The sequence below is a fragment of the Sycon ciliatum genome, chromosome 6, assembly GCF_964019385.1.
Source record: "Sycon ciliatum chromosome 6, ocSycCili1.1, whole genome shotgun sequence".
In the NCBI taxonomy this organism is placed as follows: domain Eukaryota; kingdom Metazoa; phylum Porifera; class Calcarea; order Leucosolenida; family Sycettidae; genus Sycon; species Sycon ciliatum.
The window spans coordinates 13721499-13748724 of record NC_088648.1 but is presented as its reverse complement, the minus strand read 5'-3'; the positions used below and the strand labels follow the sequence as shown (position 1 = coordinate 13748724).

Sequence of the window (27226 nt, the reverse complement as noted above, 5' to 3'; positions counted from 1 at the left end):
CCTGAGCGGAAAGCTTGGTTGGAACGCAAGTCAGGGACTGCTGCCCCGGTCGTGAGTAAATCTGTACCAGCACCCAGGGTGCCCAGACCAGAGGACAAACCGTGTTTGTGTACTGTAGCAGAAGCGACACAGGCGTCCCTGCCACGCGTATTTCTCGACGTCAGACCAGATGGCAAGGAACGTGGCCGTTGGGCCCGAGGTCACGCAGCGATTGATACGTGTGCTAGCTACACGATGGTGACTGTGTCATTCCTGCAGAGTTCAGATATTTCATACGGAACCGGCCGACAGAGATCAGTGATGGCCGTGGATGGCAATCCTGTTGAGATCCTAGGTGAAGCAGACCTCCAGCTCCAACGTCTAGACTGACCTGTGTCTCTTCTACGCGTGCATGTGAAGGCAAGTGCTGTCAGATCACTCGCAGATGTTGGCGCAGACGTACTTCTCGGCGCAGACGTGATTGCTGGCGTCGGAGGTGTCAGCATAGGCAATGACGAAGCAGATGAGATCAACTCTGCTACGTTCAGACCAGGAACAGCAGCTTCTGGCGTCACAGCAACAACCGTGTCTGCCGGCGAACACCCCCTACGTCATGTGACCGTTACGAAGGATGATAAAGAGATAACGCTGGAAGCCGACGACGGTCAAGTCCGGTGGGATGAAGACACGGAGCAGTGGACCCTTCAGTGGCGCTGAAAGGACGGGCAAGCGCCAACATTGCCGATCGGCTCAGGCGTAGGCCAGTACGCACGCAGGGATCTGTCCGATGAGCAAGAGGCTCAATTCTGTGCAGAAGTGGACTCGTTGGTAGAGAAGGGCTGGCTACTAGAGCATGATGAAGCCACCCACGGACGCGTTGCAGCCGTCATTCCACTATTGGCGAAGAGCCAGACGCACAAGACCAGCACTCCTGTACGTCCGTGCCTAGACTACCGTGGCCTGAATGACTTGATCCAGTCCAGGCCCGATACAGATGCGCCCGCATGTGCGGAGAAGATCCGTAAATGGCGGAAAGTCGGAGAGCAGTATGAGCTCGTCGACGTACGCAAGGCTTACCTGCAGGTACACGTCGATCCTGCTCTGCGATGGTACCAGGCGGTCGTGTGGCGTGACAAGCTGTGCGTGATGACGCGAATGGGCTTTGGGCTCGCAATTGCCCCGAAGTTTATGGACATAATCGTGCGATGGGTTACACGGCCTTGGCCTGAAGTGGGCAATTATGTTGACGATGTGCTGACGCCAGCATCGACGCGAGAAGCAGTAGCTGCTGAACTGGCACGCTACAGTCTTCCCACAAAGCCACCAGAGCCGCTGTCTACTGCACGAGTGCTGGGCCGGCAGCTGTCGACATCTGCTAACAGCGACGGCGCCCGATGGTCGAGGCGAGATGGCGTAGATCTTGCATTCGAGCGTCCCCTGACGAAGCGAGGCGTCTTCCAGTGGACCGGACGACTGACCAGTCACTACCCAGTAGGCGCCTGGCTGCGACCCGCCTGCTCGTACTTGAAGCGTATAGCAAGCACAACCACTGGCTGGGACGATCCGGTTCCGCAAGGCATTGTACGGTGTGCCGAGGAAGTAGTTGAGCGTCTGGCATGTGGTGACCCTGCGCGTGGAGTTTGGCGTGTGCCGTCAACGTCTGACGGCGACTGGGCAGTCTACTGGATAAAACAATTAAATGTCCAGGGATATACCACTACAGTCAAATTTAAAACTTTTCACACGCAAGCGAAATAGTGCTTCAAGAAAGATGTTGCTCACCACCGTTAGATGCTGCAGGATAGTTGCGACATTGCCCTCCACAAATGTACGTAACTCAACGCCTTTCTCGTGTTGAAGAAGATGCTGTAACCGCACACATACACATACACACGTGTACATGTACACACGTACACACGCACACACATGCGCACACGTTCACGCACGCACGCGCACACACATGCACATGTAACACACGTAAACACACATGCATGCACACACACACACGTACACACACGTAGAGGGTTGTGTGCATGCACATTGATGATGAGCAGCGGGCCATACAGCGTGTCCCAAACCAACTGCACACCAGTCCATTCGACTCAGCACCCTGAAGACTACGAGTAGTGAGATTTTGATTCTAGACCATACTTCCCCTTTAACCATACTGATGGCCTTCATGCTCACCCTGTAGTACACACACACACACACACGCACGCACGCACGCACGCACGCACACACACACACACACTCACCAAGAAAGTGCGCGACACCACCATGTCGTGCAGATTGGCCACAAAGTAGTTTTGCACCATAGCCTTGAAGCGCTCGAGTAGCGTGAACAGCGGCTCGATGAGCAGACCAGGCACGTGAACAGACCGCGTCTTGGCTATGCCGGCCAACAGCATGCTGAGCAGATGCTCCAGCATCTTCTGCGGCATTTTCCGGCACTCGGAAAGCAGCATGACGAATGCGTGGCAGCACCTCAATTCGCTCTGGTGGTGCACACACACACAGATATGAACAAGCAGAAGGGTAGTCTGAGAACAGGAAACATACCGTACTTACGCACATACAATCAACTCCGCTACTAACGACTGCGGGTATAACGACAATTCGCGAATAACGACAGAATTTCCATGCCCAGACCAAAGTCCCATCTAACTGTAATACATATAAGGAGACTTCGGGCATAAGGACACTTTTCTGATGCCCCGCCGAGTGTCGTTATACGCAAAGTTGACTGTATAAGCGCACGGGCCCCGTGTCCGGACATAAGCTCCCCCCCCCCCCCCCCCCAACTATAAGCGCACATGCTTATATGTGAACAAGATTGGCGAAACACCTGGAAGCTGAAGATACTACTAAGCATTGTGATAACACCATTGTTTAGGACACAGACAAACTTTTATTGCACATATAAAGCGCATGCACTTCTACCCGGACATGTTTATACAGATTTTTTGCAGCAATTTTTGCTTATCTCTTAATTTGCTGGCCAAAAATCCTATATATAGGATTTGAAAAGCTGTGCCTTTTATGCCGTTGTTATTGGTCATCACGACCAATAATAACGGCATAATGGTTTTCATGGAAGTTGTAAATATGTTTGAGGCATGAATGTTTACATTTTAGATTCATAGGGCGATAATAGTTCTGATGAATACCCATTTTCAGCAATAATTGGAAATTTGAGCAAAATTGTTCAGCTGCTGTCATGGATAGGACTGAAGCAGTGAATGTGCAGAAGAACATTGCAGGTGTGGCACGGGGTGGTTTCATGACGACATATCGCACATACTGTCATGAAACTACCAGTTTTAAGGATAAAACAAGGTCCAGTAAAATCTCAAATCCTACTACCTCCGACAAGCAAAACTTGGCGCGTTTTTTTACTTCAAATTACTCGAAATAACACACACTTTACAATCACAGCAGATTGACTCGCCAAAATACAACTTTGTATTGCTCAACAAGGACCTTAGACACATCAGTTGGGCTAAATCACTCTCCTCTGATTCAGCGATCGCAGTTTTTTCTGGATAGGAATTGTCCCTGTTTTGAGACGAAAGTGCGACAAGAGCGGATTCAGTTGCAGCGAGTGCCGTGGCTTTGTTGTGAACGCTCTGGAAATCTCGATGTCGTTCCTATGTGCTGTGTTTGAGCCACGATGGCGAGGGTAGTCTTTTCCACCGCCACATTCCAGGTTGACGTGGTAAGAACTGTGCAACACCTCCACCTGCGCCTGGACTCCAAATCTTTTTGCCGGGTTTTCTCACCAACAGTCCAAAATAATTGCCTGCAGCAATTCCTGGCGATTTCCCTTAGCCAACAGAGACGCATCGCTCTGGAGGCTATCGAAGGACACCAGGATTGTTTGGCATGGACGTATGGACTCTGTGCTGGCTGAGGGATCAAGTGGAGAGAGAGAGAGAACTCCTTGGTTTTGCATTGAAACGCGAAAGCACGACGATTTTCCTTCGCAGAATGAACGCGCGCACTGTTGTGCCGGTACAAGAGAGACCAGCCTGCCTCTGACTAAGTCTGAGTCATGTGCCACTCATCAGCTCTTCGCTTGGCTTCCTCCACCCAATTGCATGGAGCTAAAAGTACTAGTGGGTCGTGGAACCAACCTCAGAGCCTTGTGAAGTCAGTTAGTTGTGGTACCAACACAACAAAATCACACAAAAAACGCGCCAAGTTTCGCTTGTCGGAGGTAGTATATATTATAGGATTCGAAACATAGGGCACAGGCCCTAGTAATATTGGGCAAGGAGATGAGCCTGAGATGTCAGTGTTTGAAAAAATTATCTTATTCAACTCTCGATATCTACTAAGACCTAGCAAGGAAGAATTGGTCACATACTTTTTGCTATTCTCATGCCACACCCATTTTGAGTTGAAAAATATGACCAAAATCCTATATATAGGATTTAGCAAATTAAGAGATAAGCACATGCGCTTTTATGTGGGGAAGTGCGGTACGTTGGGGAGAGAGCTTGAGTGCCAGCTTGTAACACAGGCGGAAAGGCACCCAGACCCGCATGCATGCATACATGCACACCCACGTGCATACACCCACCCAGACGCGCTCACCCCCCCCCCCCCCCCACACACACACAGTCGTGCATTTGCGAATGTCCTAGTTAACCCTTTCCGTGCTGACCCCTTTTACTCCAGCAAACTGCCTTTCCAGCGCACTGACTCTCCTGGTGTCGTTTTCGCGCAAAGGTCCGAACGAATTTTTCTCTCAATTCAGTTCACCTTGATGGATTTTCGTCATCCTGGGCTTGTTGGAAAGATCAGGACCAAGCGAATCCATCCTGGTAGCTCTCCTCTCAATATGCACAGAGGTGCAACTTCTATGTCCTCTTGAAACTACTTCACGATGCCTCGGAAAGGCACAGCAACTCGACCTCACATTCTTTTTCGATTTCTTCTTCCAGTTCAGCCGATTTTCACGATTCAAACTGCGTTGCAAAGCTGAGATCCACGTGCTTCCGCTGGTGTCCATTACGCATGCGCTGCGCCAAAGGGAAATCCCCTGGCACGCAACAAAAAAACTGCGTGAACAAAACGCTCAGTGCCGTGAATTCCGTGTTCACACAGTCGCCGCTCCGTCAATCTTTCACCTATCGCGAAGAACTTTATATTGCTAGAAAGCTGAGCTCAATATCTTTCCAACAGCGTATCGATTATAGCGATAGACTTATTTTTGACGGAGTTACGAAAGTTTGTACACTCATCTATGCGCTGTGATGTACTGCGCAAATCTCATGACGTCTATAGACGTCATTAGTCGTTTGGCGTACAGCGCGCATGACGTCTATAGACGTCATTAGCACGGAAAGGGTTAAAGCTGTTGCAACATGCGCGCTTACCTCCACATTGCTCTCGATGGATCTGCGATTGTTTGCTAGACTCTCCTTGCTCTGCTGTTGTTGAGCGTGAGATTGTGCGCGGAACGCAATCTCTTGCTGGAACTGCTTACTGCTGTGAAAGCATGCAATCTCAAGCCACTTCTTCAAGTTGTTCTGTAAACAATAGAAAGATGAGAAATTGAGAATACGTGAACAAATCGTGAGCTGTTTACTACTAATTATCCATACACAGTAAAACCTGTGACTAACGACCACCTCTTGGGGCCAGAGAAAGCGGTCTTTAGTGGCAGGTGGTCCTTAGTTACAGGTTTGCACCGCACAGCCATATATGAGTGTGAGACCGTCCGTGCCTGGCAAACTGGTCTGTAGGACCAGGCTGGTCGCTAATCACGGTGGTCTTTAGTTGCAGGTTTTACTGCAATGTAATTATATACAGTCAGACCTCGCTTATCCGGTCCTCTTTTATCCGGATCCCTCGCCATCCGAAAGAAAATCGTTGGTTACCTATTTGCAGCATATGTCATGCATACATACAGTATGTGTGTTCGATTATCCGGTTCCCTCGCCTATCCCGCTATTTGTGTGGAAAACGGATGTGTGCGGTTAAGCGAGGTCTGACTGTACAGTCTAAAAGTACATTTACGGTCAGAGAAATTCGACCACGTGCATAAAGCAGCACCGCTTTCCAGCGCAATAGATAGCGTGTGTGTGTGTGTGTGTGTGTGTGTGTGTGTGTGTGTGTGTGTGTGTGTGTGTGTGTGTGTGTGTGCTGCTGAGAGAGCAGCTCTGCCCCTCAGCTGCCCACATTGTAAACGCAATTTCCGCCGGCAGCAGGACCTAGCCAGACATTCGCGGTCCTGCTTGTGATCCGTGTCCCGTTTTCTGGTTCCCTTTCCCTAGGGGTGACACTTGCCCCTCTGGGCAGTCATGCTGCTAGTAGTAGTAGTAGTGTGTGTGTGTGTGTGTGTGTGTGTGTGTGTGTGTGTGTGTACACGCAACACACAAGTCTACCATAGAAGTGAGGAGACAACAGTCGTTGCTTACTCACCAACATAAGCTCGCAGAAGCTGTCTGTGAACACCTTGGGGAAGACATGCGTTATCCAGCGTAATCGCTACAGCAGTACACGCAGTTCCATTGAACAAAACAACAAACAAACACAGGAACTAACAACTTTGAAGAGACAACTATCTAACTAGAGCTACGAAAAATAGGAAAGCTGCACACCTCACCACACAGTATGACAACTTGGTATAGTTTCTTTTCCGGATCGATTCTGGATCCATTCCGGAAACAAACACCCTTCAACCTGAAGGGGGGGGGGGGGGAGGGGAACACCCTTCAACCTGAGGGGGGGGGGGGAAGAGGGCAAACACCCTTCAACCTGAAGGGGGGGGGGGGGGGGTCGGATTAAAATCAAGTGTGACTTATGATCGGGGGAACACGGACGGTACCATTCCACCTGGGCAAATGCACGCGCACATCAGAACGACAGGAACTCACGTTGATGATCTGCAGATTACTGCTGCGATTGTCGGAGACCTTGAGCATGATGGGCTGTGCGTGCATCTGTACTTGTTCAATATCATACGCATATTTACCAATGTACTGCAGAGCGACAAAGACAACAACAGCGGTGAAACAACAGCAGAACTTCAAAAATACAAGACAAATACGACGACGCCACCAGCGTCATAAACATGCCCATTACCTGCCCCTGTGTCTAGCTGTCAGTTCGTGAGTGTTTATCTCTGTCTATGTCCATGCCTCTATATGTATCCTTGTCTGTTAGTAGCTCTCCCACACCTCCCTCTTCAGAGTTCTAGCCAGAAAAATTGTAGACGGAAGGGGGGGGGGGGCAGTTCACCCATGTTACACTTTTGCCTTGTCACCAAAACTATGCAATATACGGGTGTACCGAGAAACTGGAACGATCGATTTGTGGCCTCATTTTCACAATGTGAACTGAAAAAACACAAAATTTGAAAAATGAGTAGGGGGGGAGGGCACCATCAGAGTAGGGGGAGGGCATCAGAGTAGGGGGTGGGCATCAGAGCAGGGGGCGCTGCCCTTCCCTGCCCCCCCCCCCCCCGAACCTCTTTGGCTAGAGTCCTGCTCTTTACACATACACTCGAATGCAAGCACCAATATACATATAGCCTCCAATAGCTTGTCCTGCACTTCAAATAGTGGCACAAATGTCAAAACGAGATGAACTCCTCAGTGGCGGGCATCGCAGTAGCAGCGACATCAGCAGCAGCAGCATGAGCATCATCATCAGCACACAGCGAATCTCACCTCCTGCATGAGGGTGACGGCAACTTGCTGCATTGCCTGCATCTCCTTACTACCACCGGCAAACGCCTGCAATAGGGAATACACCACGTAGGCATGGAAACATGCACACACACACACACCACACACACCACACACACCACATACACACCACACACACACACACACACACACACACACACACACGCACGCACGCACGCACGCACGCACGCACGCACGCACGCACGCACGCACGCACGCACACAAACATGCATGCACGCACGCACACACGCACACACACACACACACACACACACACACACAGATGCACACACACACACACACACAACGAATGATTCAGGATCTTCCAAGTGATTCTGACTACTACTGGCTTCGGATGCCCGGAATATCCTTTGTCTCGATTTAGCAATCTTCGTTTCAAACTTTTGAAATGAATCATCCTTTGGCCTTATCAAGAACTCATTCTGTATATGTGGAAAGCTAAAAGCTAGCCCAAAATACTTTGCTAGCTGAGTGCACTTGCTATACATGAGGCCCTACAAGATTTGGTTTGTTATCACCGAAAACTGTTCGCTATAAAGGGTGAATTTCATATGGGTTCTGACCGTTCAAATAGGGACATGGACAAGGGTTCGCTATAACGAAGTTTGCTATAATTATGCGAGTTAGTTATAACTGGAGTCGACTGTATAGCAGGGGCGTCGGACACGCTACGGTCACTACGGTATTGACCGTACCACTATTTGTCCCAGGTACCCTGTGAAACAACAAAATACACTGATCTGGACTCTAAATTTCCAAATTTTCGGCTCAGCCATCCCTCCCCCACGAGTAAATTGTACCTCCGATGGCTGACCATACCACACTAAATACCTTCCGACGCCCCTGTATGCTGAATGCTACTGACCTGAAGTAGTATGGTAAAGACACTGGCTGTCAGTTGAGGTACATCAGCACAAGATGCCAGTGCTCCTGTATAACACACACATACATACATACATACATACATACATACATACATACATACATACATACACACATACATACATACACGCACACGACCAACCAATAGCAAGAGGCTTTTAAGACTAGCGAGAGCAAGTCCAGCAACAACAACAAAATCTCTTTATGCCAGACAAACTACTCAACACACATGGTAGTACCGATACGTACTCAAGGCCGCAATCCTCACTTCCACCAGTGAGGTTCCAGTCTTGTAGCAAGGGTTCTTGCGCAGTGTAGCATCATCATCTTCACACAGATGTTTTAACTGCCATGTACACCGCAGCGCAGCGCGCACACAGAACACACAGAAGACACCGCACACACAGAACACACAGAAGACACCGCACACACAGAACACACAGAAGACACCGCACACAACGCACACACAGAAGACACCGCACCCACGGAAGAAACAGAAGAAACAGAAGGCACTAAGATCACCCAGTAAACAGTACGTACACAATCTAATAGTGCCAGTGGAACACAATTTTCAATTTGGTCAACAAAAACATTCCTGACAGCTGAATGAAGACGTTCACAGTTCACACATACCTATGATGAGTTGCAACTCCTTGGGAGGCAATACCCCCCCCCCCCTCCCTCTCATGCACGCACACACGCACGCACACACACACACACACACACACACACACACACACACACACACACACACACACACACACACACACACACTCTCTCTCTCTCACTCTGTCTCTCTCTATCTGTCTGTCTGTCCCTGTGTCTCTGTCTGCTTGCCTGTCTGTTTGCCTGTCTGTTTGCCTGTCTGTTTGTATGTCTGTCTGTCAGGGTCCCTGCCTGTATGTCTGTATGTCTGTCTGTCTGTCTCGGTCGCTCTCCGTCTGACCATCCGTCTGTCTGTCTTGGTCTCTCCCTCACCTCCTTGATAAATGTTTGGTGAGCAGTATTATCCATGTCGATAAAGAATATGCGTGGCCGAAGGTTGAGACAGAACGTGTTGCCATCCTAAAACAACAGCAAGAAAAGAACAAGTAGAAGGACAGAGAGTTTCTCAACTAAGGTAAAGCACCTTTAAATATACACACAACAGCTGCACCATGAGGGGAACACACACACAAGTGGAAAATACTGTAAAACATGTCATTTAAGGTGCATCAAAATTTCGGTGCCGGGGACCTGACAGGTTTCAGGTGTAATGTAGAATTAGGTGACCGGCATTCTCTTCACATACAGTTCACACTCTAGTGCCTTTTAGGTGGAATTATTTTAAATTTAGGTGCCTGTCTTCTCTACCGAAATCACCGAAATTAAAGTTACACCGAAGATAACATGTTTGCCAGTAACCTGTCTGACTGACTGCAAAAACACTCACACAGTCACACAGGAGCATCATATACTTTTGTAGCAGGGCCGGCACTGGCACAGGCATGGCTAGTGCGACCATGGCCGTACCAGTTTTTATCAATCTCAGTGCGCACGGGGGCTGCTCAGTGTGCTCAATTGATTATCTGCAAGTACTAGTGATAAGCTAGCTATCTTCCTGCACTCCTCGCTAGAGTCTGTCCATCCTAAACTGTTCTGCTTGTCCAGTGAGGTCTACTGCGTCTAGCTGTCATATCTGTTGCTAGAGGAACGTGTAGCTGAAACAAACAGATATGGTGCAGAGAGCTAGAGGTGTATCCTCCCAGGATTTCGAAATTGTAGCCGACCTGGAACCGTACCACCCATCAGGAGCTGGCTCCGGTCCTGTATACCCATGCACACATCAACATAGTCCTATGCTGCTGCTGTGCACATTGGTACCCATTGAGAAGTCAAGCGGCCACGGGGGCGCTGGCCTTGCAGCCGTGACCACGGCTGGTCCATCTTTACAGTGTGTCTAAACGCAGTAAGGATGCCGGTCCCGGTCATCCCATCGGATTTTAATGTCCACGACAGTAGCACACACGCACACACGCGCGCGCACACACACACACACACACGCACACACACACACACACGCACACGTGCACCCAGTAACCAAGTGGGGACAGACAGCCTGAAAGCAGAGCTCACCAGCAAACCAATCTGCGCACGAAGTGGCTGGTTACGTAGCTGGAACTTCTGCAATAGAACACGTACACCAAGGAGGACACCACCAACATCAGAACACAAGAGACAGCAGTGCATCATGGTTACAAATCAACAACAAGAAGAAGAACAACAACAGCGAGCTATGGCCATAGCGGTGAAAATAAATTGAAAAATGTATTTGAACTGCTGTCTGCTTCCTGTGTGTGTATGAAGGGGGGGGGGGGGTCGTACATCTCCTGTTGACTAGACGTGACGCTTCACTGACATCCAAAGCACACGTTTGTGAGCATGAATTTCAATTGTTTTCTTTGATTGAAATGAGAATGGGAGAACTTCAAATACATTGTAAACTGTCAGGAGAGTGAACTGCCTGAAAAGCGAAAAAAATGTCAACCCCACTAGGAATTCAAACACAGGCATAAGTGATGCAGGGTGAATAGTCCAGGGACGTTTTCAATTTATTTGAACAATGCATAATGGCCAGAGGATATCACATCAGAGTACTTACTGCAGGTGGTACCTTCTGGGATAGAAGCTGTGGACACACAAATAACATGCATACACAAATGCACACAGACACACGTGCACACACACGTGCACACACACACACACACACACACACACGAACACACACACATGCACGCACGCACGCACACACACAGTGCAACAGCATACAGTCAACACACCAGCCCATACATACATGTAGCATGTGGCATGTGAGAGTGAGTTCACCCACTGGACAATCCATTACTGTAAAGGGACGAACTTTCGCGGCGCACAAATTTAGCGTTTTCAAAAATTGGGCTGGTTCACGATGAGAAACTTTTGGGATTCTATCTCTTCAGTCGGATCTTGTCGTGTCTACAATCAATGTACGGAGAGGTTTGCGGCGATTTCTATTCGCGAATGTGTGATGGTCGCGCAAATAGCGAAACTTAATCTCTGGCGAAAGTTTCTCACTTTAATCAGAAAACTGTTGGTTCCCAGCGTTGCAAGTGTTTCTCAACACAACACTCACTCGTGCTACAGTGCTGTTCAATGAAATCCAAGTCGTGTCACTCTAGTACGCGCCGGGTGCTACGCAGCCATAGACCTGCGAACACTGGGCTACGAAATGGTACAAGGCACCAACTTGAGTGATGCGACTGGATTTTATTGAGCACTCGTGCTACAGAAAGCTCTGCATGTGTACAAGTGTACAAGGACTACTCTTCTGGCTGTCGCCGAAGAACTGGGGGGTCAGCCTCCTAGCCTAGACCGTTCTTATTTTCATGTATTACAGTCTATGCACAGTTGAGTCACCGTGTATACATTGGTATGCTGTGCTTGGAGAAATCCTAGCCTGCTGGTCGTTCCTCGACGCCCGATAGTACTGTACTCTTGTGCCTGTGGCTCGTCGCTACAGACGGTGGCCCTGGTCTGACTTACCTCCTTGTGAGGTGAGATGACATCTACAGTGTCTTTTCCACTCAGCTCTGCTATCACCCGGATCATCTTCTGAGACTGTGGGACACACGCGCATGCAGACATGCATGCATACACACACACACACGCGCGCGCACACACACACACACACACACACACACACACACACACACAGACATACACACACACACACATACTCATGTAAACGCTCGCACACATACACATACAAGCACGCACACACACAGACTTCTGTTGTAATTCAGAAATTCATGACACATGAGTGACATGACACATCATCAGACAACGGTGATGATATTGATTATTAAGATACGTGTACATGCAAGCAAGTAAAGAACGGTGAGACGCTGGAATGCACGTGGTGCAACAGTGAAACATACACTCGCATGAATACACAGGGGAGATAACAGCACAAGAAAAACGTGACAACACATACAACAGCAGCAGCAGCAGCAGCAGCAGCAACAGTAGCAGCAACAGTAGCAGCAACAGTAGCATCAGCATCAGCAGCAGAGGACTTACCACCTTCCGTCCTGTCTTGCTTGAAGACGTGATCTCATTGATGAAATACTGAGTAGCACCAGCTAACGCAGTGCACTGTTTAATGTGCAGTGTATCCTGCATACACACAGACACACACACACCCAGTACGGTTTTAAAAATCAAAATAGAAATCAACTGACATACATATACTGTAGAAGCTGACACACTAGAGAGGTTCCGCGCCACGTAAAGTTCAGCAACGTTACCGTAAGTGGGCGGGAAAACCATCACCGCGAGAACAAAGAACTTGATAAGATTTTAGATTCGGCATGTGAGCAAGGAGCAACTTCTCTACTGGCCACGAGCAGAACATTTAGGATAGTTCACAGCCCATTTACCGTATTCACGCGCATTAACGGGCATGCACTTACATTCGAGTACAAGGGCTATTCTACATATCAAGGCATGAAAAAACCTCAAGAGCCAAGAGTGTATTTTGAAGACTTGAATACCCGTATTGAAAGACATGCCCTTGTATCCGGAACATTTGTTTCCTGGCAAAATGGAAAACAAACGAATTTTTCGCATATAAGGGCGTGCGCTTGTATGTGGGTGGATACGGTAACTGGCGAGGGTTGTCCGTTAGTTCAGCTCACCTCAGCAGAAACGACAGTGGTGTGACACTTGCGTACGAGCGCCTCCAGAGACTTCTCGGCTTGTGAAACCGTGGCACCGGCGACCTAGAAAACAACAACACACACATACCCAGACATGGATAGCACAGGCACATGGATATGAAAAAAAGCTCGAGGGAGCTGAAACAGGGGAAAAGTGCAACAGAAAGCTGAGTGCAACCACCAGGACTCGAGAAGGCTGACTGCCACCACCAGAACTGGAAGCAGGGACTGTCGCTTATGACCAGCGATGCTCTACAGTCACACCTCGCTTATCCGGTCCTCTTTTATCCGGATCCCTCGCCATCCGGAAGAAAATCGTTGGTTACCGATTCATAGCATATGGCATGCATACATACAGTATGTGTGTTCGATTATCCGGGTCCCTCGCCTATCCGGATATTTTTGTGGAAAATGGATGTGTGCGGTTAAGCGAGGTTTGGCTGTACCACTAATCTACTAGCATGGTGTAGCCGTCATCCCAGCAGCGGCCGTTAAACATTTTCTTCAGACTTCGACACTCACGTCTTCTGTGAAGCTACACGGTCTGCTGGGGTCCTGCCGGATTACATCCAGGTAGCAGCATATCCTGGGCTGCTTTTACTACAAGCAAAATTCAAAATCAACTCGAACATGGCATTTATCTCCGAGAAAGGAACGGAAAGCAGGCATCGGGGCGAAGCGTTTTGATTTTGAAGCATTTCACAACAGCGACAGCCAACAGGTCAGCGAGTGTGGGTGAGTCAAAAAAATCACAGTTCGCGCGAGACTCGAGTTAGACCAAGTTTATTAACCGCATCCGGAGGAACGCCACCACCCTTCCAGGATCAAGGTGTAAACTAATCTCTAGTCAAATGCCTGCAAACAAAAGTAGGCGAAGCTGAACTAATGCAGTTCTGTCGCCAGGAAACAGTTGAAAATGCTCCCCTCACATTCACACAATCACTTGCACATGGACTGAAAAGGTCTTCAAAAACAACATGCATCATTTCCGTATAAAAAGGGTCCCTACCTCTCCTTGCAAATCCAAGATGACAAAATAGAGAGCCTTGATGAAAGGCACTTCATGCTGCAGCAGCCACGCCAGCGGCATCTCATCAACAAGCCAGTAGATTGTGAAGCAGCTGATAGGACGCACAGACACAAAGACACACAGACACACGCACACGTACATGCACACACACGAGCACGCATAATATAATACAATACAATATGACCATCGGGAGATGATAGCAGGTTCAGAAGGGACCAACAGTGCTCAAGTAACGAGCAGAATCGGGCGTGGCGAGTCAAGTCCTAGCGGCGGCGATAACTCCACGAGCGCACACACGCACACACATGCATGCACACACACGCACGCACGTACGACCATGCGCGCACACCCACCCAAACGTGTTTGACATGGGGTCAGTTCCGTGCAACTAACACCTCAGAAACATGTTATTCATTCAGCACCGTACCCTGCAGCGTTTGTCACACTCACGAGCAGCAGCAGCACTTACCCGCCATTCTTGGCATACCAAGAGCGTCTGAAACACAAACTGGCCACTTTCTCACCCAGAGCTGAGAACAGAGGCAGCGAGATTGCCTGAGCAAAGACACACAAAAAGAAGAAGAAAGGAGCAAAGATCATTGACAACATCCATAACACAGCACTGACCAATTGAGCCACAAACACATGCAATGGCCAAGGCAAACTTACCACATGTCCAAACACGCTTGTGACCGTCTGCAGGACGATCTTGAACGCAAAGTCGCAGATCTTCTCAATCTCCTTGTCCTCTTTGGAGATGACCTCGACGATTCCGTCTATCACCACCATCGGGTCAATGGCAAGACACCTGCGCACGATAGGCACAAGACACACACAGGACAACAGCTCTGTCTATGCCCTGGTTTAAACGAAAATCCGGTGGAACAAAAGTGATGAAGTGTCTCTACCGTAGAGACATTTCATCACTTTCGTTCCACCGGATTTTCGTTCGTACTAAGCTCTGCACGCCGTGCATGGAGCACTGTAACTGGTAGTCAAGGTTCTTCTATGACCTGGTTGACATTAGTGGGCCGTTGGTCATAACAGATAACATTTTTTTCTTCCTCCTATCCATTAATATATTGGCCCACCATCCCAATTCAAATTAGTCTGATTCGTCATGGTAACCTTATCATGTCACCATGACTTCTTTTATTATTGAAGCTTCTTTCTCTGAGACGCCGCCTAGTTGTGATTTACCACCTGACAGACAGAACAAGAGTATTCATCAGCTTACCTCTGGCGGATAATGGCGTTGGACAGCATCGCAGGAGAACCTAGTGCACAACAACAACAGAAATCACACGTGGACACTAAAGAGATCAAAAAAGCGACAACTGGAAAACTGTGCTAGGATCGCAATGCACAATGGAGCTGCACAATCTGGGGTATCGTCTTGTTTGCTCTGCTTCCAGCACTGCACAAACAATGTCGCAATCGATGTACTGATGCTGTCCAACAAAACTACAGCACACACAGACACCCACCAAAGCACTGGAGACAGCACTGAACGGGCACAATACCAAATCTGCTCTAAATCTAGGGATGGGGATGCTGGTTCCATCCCCATGCATCAGGTAAGTACTCTCTTGTTATAGTGGTCGTTGAAGCAGAGTTTTACTGCATTAATCTGGAGCATGCATGTGTGTGTGTGTGTGTGTGTGTGTGTGTGTGTGTGTGTGTGTGTGTGTGTGTGTGTATGTGTGTGTGTTCGTGGGTGTGAGCGTGCGTGCATGTTCGTGGTAGGACCTCTCACCACATTGCTGCAGAATAATCAGCAGTATGAAATGGCGAATGATCTCGGTGCACTCCTGGCGAATCTCGGCTGACAAGTCACTGGAGTTGGCAGCAGCCAGTATAACACCGGACACAGCTCTGCGTAACGTCTGGACAGCGGCTTTCTGTTGACCATCCAGGGTGTCGAATAGATCCACATCCGGTGCAAATGTCTCGGGAATGCTGTGAATGCAGAGAGATAACAGAAACCACTACCAATATTACATTCACATGGAGGTTATGCGAGTGCTCTCATCGGGATTTTCAAATGGACACACAAGTACACGAGTGCTTGTCGGCAGATTTTCGAATGGGTACTACAGGTATGCAGCGCGCAGCGTATCGCTAGTGCAAGTGCAGCGCTGTGCCGTGCGGCGAGTAGTCCGCGACTTTGCCACAGCACCTCAACTGATGATGTAATCACATGTACTGTAAGTCTGCAAATTTTCAGCCCATTCAAATTTCGGCCTCCCGGGGCTAAAACCCAGTTCGGCCGCATCGATTTTTTCGGCCTGTACTGCTGTCGCCTGTATACACTGTCACACTGAACCTTGCAAAACAAAATTTCGGCCGCAATATATTTTCGGCCAAACATGTCCAGGCCGAAAATAGCCGAAAATAAATATGCGCCGAATATTAGTTGACTTACAGTAACCTGAGCTACTAACCTCTATAGCACACTACGTAAAGCAACAAACTAAAACTAATGAGATGCTCGGCGTGAGCTCAACGTAGGAGCTACCATGTTCGTCGTAAGTGGAGTAGTTGAAGAAAAACCTCGGACAACACAGTTTTCGAATGCTGCATATATGCATGTGTGCGTGCATGAGCATGTGTGTGTGTGTGTGTGTGTGTGTGTGTGTGTGTGTGTGTGTGTGTGTGTGTGTGTGTGTGCGTGTGTGCACGTGTGAGTGCATTTTCATGTGTGTGCACGTGCTTGTGTGTGCCAGTTAACTTGGTTAAGTACCTGATCGCCTTCAATGCCTGTAACAAGCGGTCCTTGCTCTCAAGGTCACTCAGAGTAGCGGCAATGTACGCCTGATATTGCAACGCAAACACAAACACACAAACACAACATGGACATCAAGCACAGCAATACAAGCCATTACTACAGTCGCGCTCACTGAAATCCGACCCAAAGCACAAAGCTGGCGCCCTGGATCGGTTCCGATTACATCATTGTATGTGTACATGTGTACGTCCAACCTCATGCGTGCCACTTCCAGGACGTCAAGGGGCGCGCAAGTTGGGAGCGCCAGCTTTGCACTTAGAGCAGGATTTCACCGAGTGCAACTTTAGTACCAGTCGAAAAGAGAAAACTCTGTAGGTCAGTGCAGGACGCAATCAATACGCTCCACTGCCAATGCACATTGCCACAAAATGGAATGTATGAGTAATGTACAGTCCTGTACATGTTCAGGAATATGCTGGGATCAGCAACGTACCGTTCAATACCCCACACAACCATAGATCAGCAATGCACTGTTCAACACCCTAGACGACCATGCCCAGGTGGCTGTGTGGGGTGTTGGTGGTACAAATCACGTCATTGTGTAATGTGCTTATAAACAAAGAGTACCAGTAACTTATCGTGTCCGTTCCCGAAGGGAACGCACGACAACCGCTAACACCCGGTAAACCCAATGAACGTATGCTCACCCGAATAAGCAGCCAGGCTTGCTTGCGATAGTGGGGCTCGGCATTGGTGTCTTTCAGCAACAATAGTGCCGTGCCGACAGCCTAGAGAACAAACAAAAACACAGGCCCACACGTATGTACGTATGCATGCACACACGCACGCAAGCACACGGACAGAATTCCATGTGTGATTTGGACAAAATTCTTGGTCGTGTGGATTACGAAAAGTGGCTAGAACGGAAAATCACATCATCTACATGTTTGAAGTATCTCACAATTCACTGCACAGAATTACGCATCAGCATGCAATGCAGCTTTTAAAACAAAACAACAAAACATTTGGAGCACACATTGAACAAATGCCAGAACGTCCACATTGTACTAAAGTACTCTTGTAGTTGTACACAACAACCCTTGCTGGCTGCACGTCAACCAACCATAGCCTCGGCATAGGTAACAACACACTGAGCGCGTTTGATAATGCCCGCGAATCGATTCACGAATCCATTTATGACCCCCCCCCCCCCCCTGGTTATTCACATCACCCCATGTGAATATGGTGAATGGATTCCGAATCGATTCCAGTGCTCATGGCATGACATCGAACGGCGAGATTCCATTCATGAATCGATTCAAGGTGCGTAATCGAACGCACTCCGTGGAAGCTCTCTTATCCAGACACCTGCCATAGGGCCAGTAAGAGAGGGTGCTAGAAACACTAGTAGCAGGGTATAGGCAGCAAGCCTTGCTTGATTTCTTTTAACTACTATGCTGTGAAACACACATGAGGCATGATCAGGGCATACTTATGCCAGCGGAAATGGTCGAGGAAAAAAAGAGAAAAAAAAGATTGCTTGATACTAAGTAGTTTCACATGCACATGTACCGGTACTGTACTGTTGTGGGCATTGAAATCCAGTGGATATTGACGTCCGGTGGAATGACCGCGGCCAGCACCTTACTGTAGTTCACAGGTGCTCACCCGGCTGCACGGCCATTGCCCCCGTTGCTGCTCGACTTCTCAACAGATTTCAATCTCCACAACATTCTTGTACAAAACAAAACAAAAAAAATTAACGGTTCGCGTGAGACTCGGCCAAAGGCCCAGTTTTCCGCATCCGCAGGAACGCCACCACCCTCTTGGATCAAGGCGCAGATGCAGCTCCTAAGCGGTGGGAGGTGAGTAGGTCAGACCCACCACAAAGTGGTCAAAGACCGAAAATCCCATTCACTGCATCCATGTTTCCCTCGTGCCAGGCCACGAGTTCCCAATTAACTGTGGGTTGCAGCACGGCTGGAAAAAAATCCTTCCGCTTCCAAGCAGGACTTGAACCTGGTACCCTCTGTTTCTCAATCATACACATACAAAAAATAATTTAGTAGCAGTGGTGAGGCTCCCTGCAGCTTCATTCATAGGAAAGAAAAGGATTCAGAGCAAACCCGCTCTTTTCCCAAAAAATAATTATTAACATAATTATCATGCGTGATGATGGCAGCATGTCCTAATACAGAGGATACTGTTCTCAACACATTGTGTTCTCCGCCATCTAGCATGCTATCATCAGTGGTGATGATTCATCACCATACATAGTCAACAACACTAGTACAGCAGCAGTGGTGGCTGTTACCTCTCCCATGGGTAGATGAACCAGTTTGGATGTGCCATTGAAGCTGATAGAAAACAAGGGGCCAATGTCACCGTCCTCTCTGTACTTGAGCTGAGAACACACGAGAATGCGCACAGACACAGCCACATACATATACACACACACGCACGTGTGCATGCACACACACACACACACACGCACATACATACAAACACACACAGACACACACACACACACACACACACACACACATACACACACACACACGCACATACATACATACACACACACACACACACACACACACACACACACACACACACACACACCAAGTACCAGTAGACAACCAACTTTGGCACAATGTCTGAAGCAGTCGTGCCTTAGGAATAGTGGAGAGAAACCCTACTACAAATGTCTATGTTCCTGGATGATAGCTGCGTTGAGAGACCGGAGGAATGTTTCTTCACGGGAGAAGCATTCAACGTGAAAAGAGTCAACATGGTGATACTGAAGATAACTAAGAGCAGTGGCGGATCTAGGAGAGGGCGCGGTGGGCGCGCGCCCTCCCCTCAAACAGTTCGATTTTTTTTAGTGCAGGCACATGGGCAGTTGCGCAAGTGTTTGCACATGCTGTGACAAGTAGTTTCTAGTGTCAGGTAAGAAAGTTCTTCTGAACACGGAGTAGTTGTTCTCTTAGACTTCGGTTGACTTTTAGTTTTGAAATTAGTGTTCAGTTCACGAACTTGTATAGCTAAGTCGGTGAAGGAGATGGCGCACCGCCCGCCCAAGCGGCTAGGGAGCCAACAAACTCTCCACGGATTTTTCGCGAATCGAACTTGCGCTTCGCCAGCTGCTCAGTCGAGCGATCCGTCTTTGGAGGAGAATTCGGACCACCGCGAAGATCCTGAGATCGAGGTCTGCTCAGACTCTGATCTTCCCCAAATGGAATCCGAAGTAGATTCTGACGACGATGGTGGGACTGTCAGTAGTAGTGATGCGAGTTAGGAGCGTTTACCTGTTGAAACTATCGCAGATGACGATGTTGTGACTGCCACGAATGTGGCTGGTGGCACTGCTACGCAGCGAAGTTACTCGGATGCTGTTGATGCACCTATTGGCGGTGCAACTCTCAGCGATGCAGAAAAGCGCAACATACTTGGGATCCGGAAGCCTGATAAGCAGACGGTGTTGCCATCTAGGGATTATCCCGACAGCCGCCGAAAGACCGGTACTTCCACTCGCTCGCTGCTACTGAAGAGGTTTGAGTGGCTTGCCTATTCCGGAAAGGCTGGCGAGGAAGGCGTTTTTTGTGCGCCGTGCGTCCCGTTTCCTACATTGCTTCGACAAGGATCAACCCGAGGTGAATACCTCATCATCCATTCTTACTGCTGGACATGGCCATCCAAGTAATCGTATATTTTATTATTTTGCCATTGTTCTCGATCTCAGCATGTCTGGAGCTTTGAAGCACTATCTTTACACAATTCAATGTAGTACGGCTATGTTCTACTACAGCCAGAGTCCTCAATGAAGTGGTTGAAAAAGTGGGAGTGAGTGCATGTGCTAAAATAGTAATTCTACATAACCGCTAAGCCTATGATGTAAAATAGCCGCTATGTCGTAATGTGTACAAAATACAGGTACCGCATAGGTTCCCCTGTCATGAATATTACCCGCGCCCTCCCCTCAGATGAACTCTGGATCCGCCGCTGAAGAGGGCCTGTGTCCAGTCAACAGGTGATGAAATGCCTGAACGTAGTGATAGAGCAGAACTTGCTGGGGGGGGGGTTCTGAGTTTTCTTCTGAGTCACGGATACACTTCAGTTGCAGAGTGCGGAGACTAGAGAAGAACAAGTGTACATGTACAACATGATGTGTCCAGTCAACAGGTGATGAAAGGCCAGAACGTAGTTATAGAGCGTAACTTGCTGGTGCTGCGGGGGTCTTAGTTTTTCTTCTGAGACACGGATACACTTCAGTTGCAGAGTGCGTGGACTAGAGAAGAACAAGTGTACAATCATGTACAACATGATATCTTATTATCTACAAGCAGCAAAGACAGAACTCAGAACGCTCTTGAATCCACAACCACAATACCATCACAGTGTATAAGGATTACTAGGACACCGTACACCCGCCGCGCTTACCGCCGTCTGGTTTAGCGTACGCCGATTCATGCCGCCGAACTTGGCTAGCAGCTTTATCGCAGACATTGCCAACTGGTCGTTAGTGTCTCGTACGATGTTCCACAGTGCCTACGTAGTGAGACAGCATCATCATAGACACCACACATACACACATACACACTCCTCAGACTTCAGACCTCAGACCTGCCCATTGCGGAAGCGATGATAACGAAGAGCTATGTTAGACATAGCAACTTGTGCTAGGATTACACCATTCAACAGCTTGCAAGGCTGATGAATTGACCGCCACTATTTTTAGCCTGGTCTACACCACACGGCTGATTGAAGCAGCTTTTCTGGCCAGTGAATCCCTATATTTCAATTTTCATTTTTTCATTTTTTACATTCTTTCTTCATACACACGCACTTACGCACTTACACACTTACACACTTACACACACGCACACACACACACACACACACACGCACACACACACGCACACACACGCACACACATGCGCATGTGGACACACACACATCATTACAGGTAAACCCTTTGCGTGAAGACATACCGGTCTTTCTTTTCTCCAGTTTTATGCTTTTGCATTAACTCTTGTGCTAACGATGTCATGTCCCGTGTCTCGTTTTCCGTCACGTGTTTCGTTTTCGGCCGTTTACACGGATTCGACAATCAATTTTTTTTTAAATAATTTTCGACATGTGACGAGTGTTGTTTTGTGGCCTGTTCTCAACTATTGCTTGAGTGTGATTAGTGCTTCCACGACAACACTTGGCACATGGCGAACTTTTGCGGATCCTTTGCTCCCGTGTAGACGCGCGAAAACGATACAAACGGAGACCACCTCGGATCAGCTTTGATCGTGTAAACGCACGAAAACGAAAAAAGGAAATGCGGGACTGAAAACGGAAAACTGGCCGTGCGTTGTCGTGTAAACGCAGCCTGAACAACACCAACAACTGTTAGATAAAGTTTCCCTCTCCCCGGAGTTGTAATTATTAGGCCCCCAGGGTGGTATGTCCCCGGATTCATCTGTCTCCCCCGTGAACAGATACGCCCTCTGCCATCTTGGGTGCCCAAATTGGTGACCCTGTACAGCCGGTCAGTATCAGGCTACCACGTTGTGTAGCGCAAGTGCCGGTACTCCGAACTCTGGATTCCTGTAATCGAGGAACTCGTTTCGTTGCACGCTAGCTCAGTGGCTTCTAGAACCAGTTGTACAAATTTCGCTGCCAGTATTTCGTTCGTGTGTTGTTCGAAGACCCTGTCTTGCAATGGAGCGCGATTCCACAGCCCACGCCAAAGGTACTGTCGTTGTGTAGCGCAAGTGCCGGTATTCCGAACTCTGGATTCCTGTAATCGAGGAACTCGTTTCGTTGCCCGCAGGCGCGCAGGCTCAGTGACTTCTAGAACCAGTTGTACAATCTCGCTGCCAGTATTTCGTTCGTGTGTTGTTCGAAGACCCTGTCTTGCAATGGAGCGCGATTCCACAGCCCACGCCAAAGGTACTGTCGTTGTGTAGCGCAAGTGCCGGTATTCCGAACTCTGGATTCCTGTAATCGAGGAACTCGTTTCGTTGCCCGCAGGCGCGCAGGCTCAGTGACTTCTAGAACCAGTTGTACAATCTCGCTGCCAGTATTTCGTTTGTGTGTTGTTCGAAGACTCTGTCTTGCAATGGAGCGCGATTCCACAGCCCACGCCAAAGGTACAGTGGGTACTCACAGCACACCTACCGGTAGTAGCAAATTGCTAACTCGCTCCGAGACCGCTCTGGCTTCCAAGAGCACAGCGACCGCAAGCAGGCTGGCCGCCAAGCAGGCGCCTTCGTCCACCGAAACTGAACAAAATACATGTATTCCAGTCGCTGCCAACGCTAACCCACCCGCACACCGTGCTGGCAGTCCTGTGGTGTCAGCCATCACTGCAGTAAAGCTACCGCCCTACTATGCGAGCGATCCGCAAGTCTGGTTCGGCGTGGTGGAAGTTTGTTCCGGACACGGAATATTAGCAGGCGGTCCACAAAATTCCATCTTGAGCGCTGACTTCGCCACCGAGGTGCGCGACCATATCCTCAACCCACCAGGGGATGCACCATTTGACGAGCTTAAAGCCCGCCTCATACAGCGTATGCAGCTGAGTGAGCAGCGTCACATACACCTGCTCCTGTCCGAAGAGGAGTTAGGTGACAGGAAGCCCACACAGCCGTTGTGGCGGATGCAACAATTACTGGATGATCACATGATGGACGACGGACTGTTCCGCGAACTATTCATCCAGCGGTTGCCAGAGAAGGCCCGCCTGATCCTCGCATCGAGCTCAGAGACACTGCCACCGGAAGGTCTCGCCACCATGGCAGATCGGATTTTGGGAGTTTTGCCCGAAGCAAACACGCTACTATGGCTCTTGGGCCTGCTGCAGGCATCATGCCGGGCAGCACAGCTGCACGCCTGGCAGGAAGTTAAGCACATGCTCGACCTTGGTATCATTCGCCCATCCGAGTCACCCTCGGCCAGCCCACTCCACATGGCCCCAAAACCCAACGGAGATTGGCGACCTTGCGGCGACTAGCGCGCCCTCAATCTGGCCACTCAGCCAGATAGGTGTCCGATCCCACACATACAAGATTTTACGGTACGTCTCGCCGGCTGCAAAGTTTTCACTAAGATCGACCTGGTTCGGGCGTACCACCAAATCCCAATCGTGGAGCCATCACTACTGCTGTTACTTGTATTACTGTCATCTTGTTCGGTACCTGAATTGGCTGCCGACTAACCAGTCGCCACCTCGCCACACGCACATACACGGCGACATTGGCTGCTCAACGTCAAGTTTTCCGCACCTGACCACGGCGCGTCTTTGCCTTTGCCTTCGCGCATACAGTTTTTTTCTCTCTTTCTGCCTCTGACATGCTCTCCACCTCTGTCACGTTAATCCACCTCTGACATGTTAACCCGCCTTTGTCACACATCTCTTTTTCCGCTTCCTGCATTTTGTTTCTTTGTATATCCCACATGCACAGCTCTTATCGTCTATTTTGTATATATTTCCTTGTTTTTCTCTTTCATTCTCTGCGCTCCGCTTGTTCCCTGGTGGGGGAGTACTGAAGCGACCTCGCTGCATGACGTCAGCCCGTTCACTAGTTATACGCATGCGCATGAAACACTTCTTCCTCTTTGTTCTAAATAAACAACAACTGTTTGACAAAGTTTCCCTCTCCTCGGAGTTGTAATTCTTAGGCACCAGGGCGGTATGTCCCTGGATTCATCTGTCTCCCCGTGAACAGATACGACCTCTGCCATCTTGGGTGCCTGAAGGCAGTCCTCAAATTCTGTTTACTACCGTAAAGTACCGTTGATCCGCCCCCACGCCATGTCGCTTCCCAGCTGGGTTTTCGGCAGGGGGTGGGAATTAGGTCAAGGCTGTAAAGTGCAGTACGATGTACAAGTTACAACATCGGTGTGCTGGATTGTGCATATTTTCATCCTGCACTCGCACGTATTGTGTACAGCAGTGCATGCGTCGGTTCAACACCGTACTTCATTGTATACGCCGAAGTCGCTTCACAGGCAGAAAATCGACAGGGGGCGGCAATAAGAGAGGGGGCGGATCAACAGTACTTTACGATATATGTTGGACTCAGTAGAGCGTCCAGCCCCTATATGATGTCCAACCCCTATATAGAGTACATTGGTCCAAAATCCACTGTACAGAGTCCAAAATTGGAATCAACTGTGAGCTCAGTTTAGATGGACATCACTCCCTGTATAGAGTCCAGCCAATTGGCTTCACCCCTATATAGAGTCCATTGGTCCAAAATCAACTGTACGGAGTCCAAATTTTGAAATCAACTATAAAGATTAAAGAGTCTTTATGTGGACAACACTCCCTGTATAAAGTCCAGCCAATTAGGCATCCCCTATCGAGTTCGAAATTAGACATAGGATCTGCTGTAAGCAGTGAATATTAACCAGAAAACGGCCTCTCCCTTTAATCCTTTACATCATTCACTTCTCAAGATAAAAAATGTGTATTGAGGCGCCACTGCAGCCACTTCACTACATGAAAAACCCTACAAACACCATCCTCAAATCAAGTGGTCTCTTCGCAGACGCTGCAAATTACAATATCTCAATCATGCAGTGTTGCCAAATTATTGTGCACGCACACACACACATGCACACACCCACACAATGCCAAGAAAATACCTAGAAAAAAAACAAGAATCGAAAGAGAATAATGGAGAGTCCAGGATTAATTATTTGTTTTCAAACTATTGTGCGCGCGCGCGCACACACACACACACACACACACACACACACACACACACACACACACACACACACACACACACACACACACACACACACACACACACACACACACACACACACACACACACACACACACACACACACACACACACACACACACACACACACACACACACACACACACACACACACACACACACACACACACACACACACACACACACACACACACACACACACACACACACACACACACACACACACACACACACACACACACACACACACACACACACACACACACACACACACACACACACACACACACACACACACACACACACACACACACACACACACACACACACACACACACACACACACACACACACACACACACACAAACTTATACAACGCCAAGAAAACACCAAGAAAAGAGTAGAGACACAATACACACGCAACTCCAACAGCCATGCAAACGTCCACCCATTTACACGTAAAGTCAAGAGGGATAACAAATAATTATACGAAACGAATGCATACGGGGACGGGTACACGCACGTTTACATACATGTAGTAGTGTAAGAGAGTAACATAGTGCAGTGGTCAGCATAATACTAGCACATGCTGAGAGTGCAATAGCAAGCTTCACCATTGCTCATGGCCATGCAAATGTTCAGCAGCACTCAGTTCCGCAAGCTTCTGAAGATCAGCACACCTGCAACAAATAGATAGCACAAGGATACGCCTATTAACGTAATGATGCATGGGAGCACACAACTACCAAGTTCTCAACGAATGTGATGCTCAATGAAAATCAATCCACTCAAAGACCTGTGAACAGGTGACGGTGGGGACAATAATCTATTAGTAATACGAGGAATAAGATCGTTTGTGCACACTCAAGACGCACGGACACACCACCATACATGTAGTGTACACAGTGTTTCACTGCAACTACTTCGAAGTAAATTGAAATGAGATGATTTGAACAATCTGTACAGCGTTGCCGTCAGTCAGTCTTCCCCAAGATGGAAATGCAATGATTTGTTGTCACGAGGCAGTTTCACTGACACAATGTCATGTTCGTGACATCAAAACGGTTACTTCAGGGAATACGAGTATTAGCTTGAGAAGCTTTTTCTTGTCATTGGCATACAAGCAATCCTCCTACTACTACTAGTACACTGGCACTGCGTTTGTGGATCCCATTGTATTTGACATCATACTATAATTTGTAGAGGAAGAGTGTCGTGGAGTTTCACATAATTTTCACAGGGATAAAAATACATTTCTCATGAAATAATTATAATAATTGATGATAGCTAGACGATCGTATACGATTGATGCAAAGTCCTTGCAGTCCTTGAGGACTATTACGAAGTGGTTGATTACTTTTAGGGCATTCATTCAAGCAACATCAAACAAACACGATACGCTCCTT

The 27226-nt window shown here is 48.5% G+C and overlaps 1 protein-coding gene across 1 annotated transcript in view; it reads right to left on the bottom strand.

Moving 5' to 3' along the window:
* Window positions 1-27226, bottom strand: part of LOC135820061 (transformation/transcription domain-associated protein-like) — an 80841-nt gene that overhangs the window by 35371 nt on the left and 18244 nt on the right. The window contains exons 19-41 of the mRNA XM_065333365.1: window positions 21514-21621; window positions 19388-19477; window positions 17781-17861; window positions 17089-17159; window positions 16102-16304; window positions 15583-15622; window positions 15015-15153; window positions 14815-14900; window positions 14325-14436; window positions 13295-13378; window positions 12678-12773; window positions 12141-12215; window positions 11221-11247; window positions 10695-10742; window positions 9558-9644; window positions 8829-8925; window positions 8563-8627; window positions 7659-7724; window positions 6864-6968; window positions 6409-6474; window positions 5361-5513; window positions 2235-2474; window positions 1762-1845 (exon numbers count right to left, since the gene is read on the bottom strand). Of these exons, the coding sequence (XP_065189437.1) occupies window positions 1762-1845; window positions 2235-2474; window positions 5361-5513; window positions 6409-6474; window positions 6864-6968; window positions 7659-7724; window positions 8563-8627; window positions 8829-8925; window positions 9558-9644; window positions 10695-10742; window positions 11221-11247; window positions 12141-12215; window positions 12678-12773; window positions 13295-13378; window positions 14325-14436; window positions 14815-14900; window positions 15015-15153; window positions 15583-15622; window positions 16102-16304; window positions 17089-17159; window positions 17781-17861; window positions 19388-19477; window positions 21514-21621 (2223 nt within the window). The remainder of the gene's footprint in view (window positions 1-1761; window positions 1846-2234; window positions 2475-5360; window positions 5514-6408; window positions 6475-6863; window positions 6969-7658; window positions 7725-8562; window positions 8628-8828; window positions 8926-9557; window positions 9645-10694; window positions 10743-11220; window positions 11248-12140; window positions 12216-12677; window positions 12774-13294; window positions 13379-14324; window positions 14437-14814; window positions 14901-15014; window positions 15154-15582; window positions 15623-16101; window positions 16305-17088; window positions 17160-17780; window positions 17862-19387; window positions 19478-21513; window positions 21622-27226) is intronic.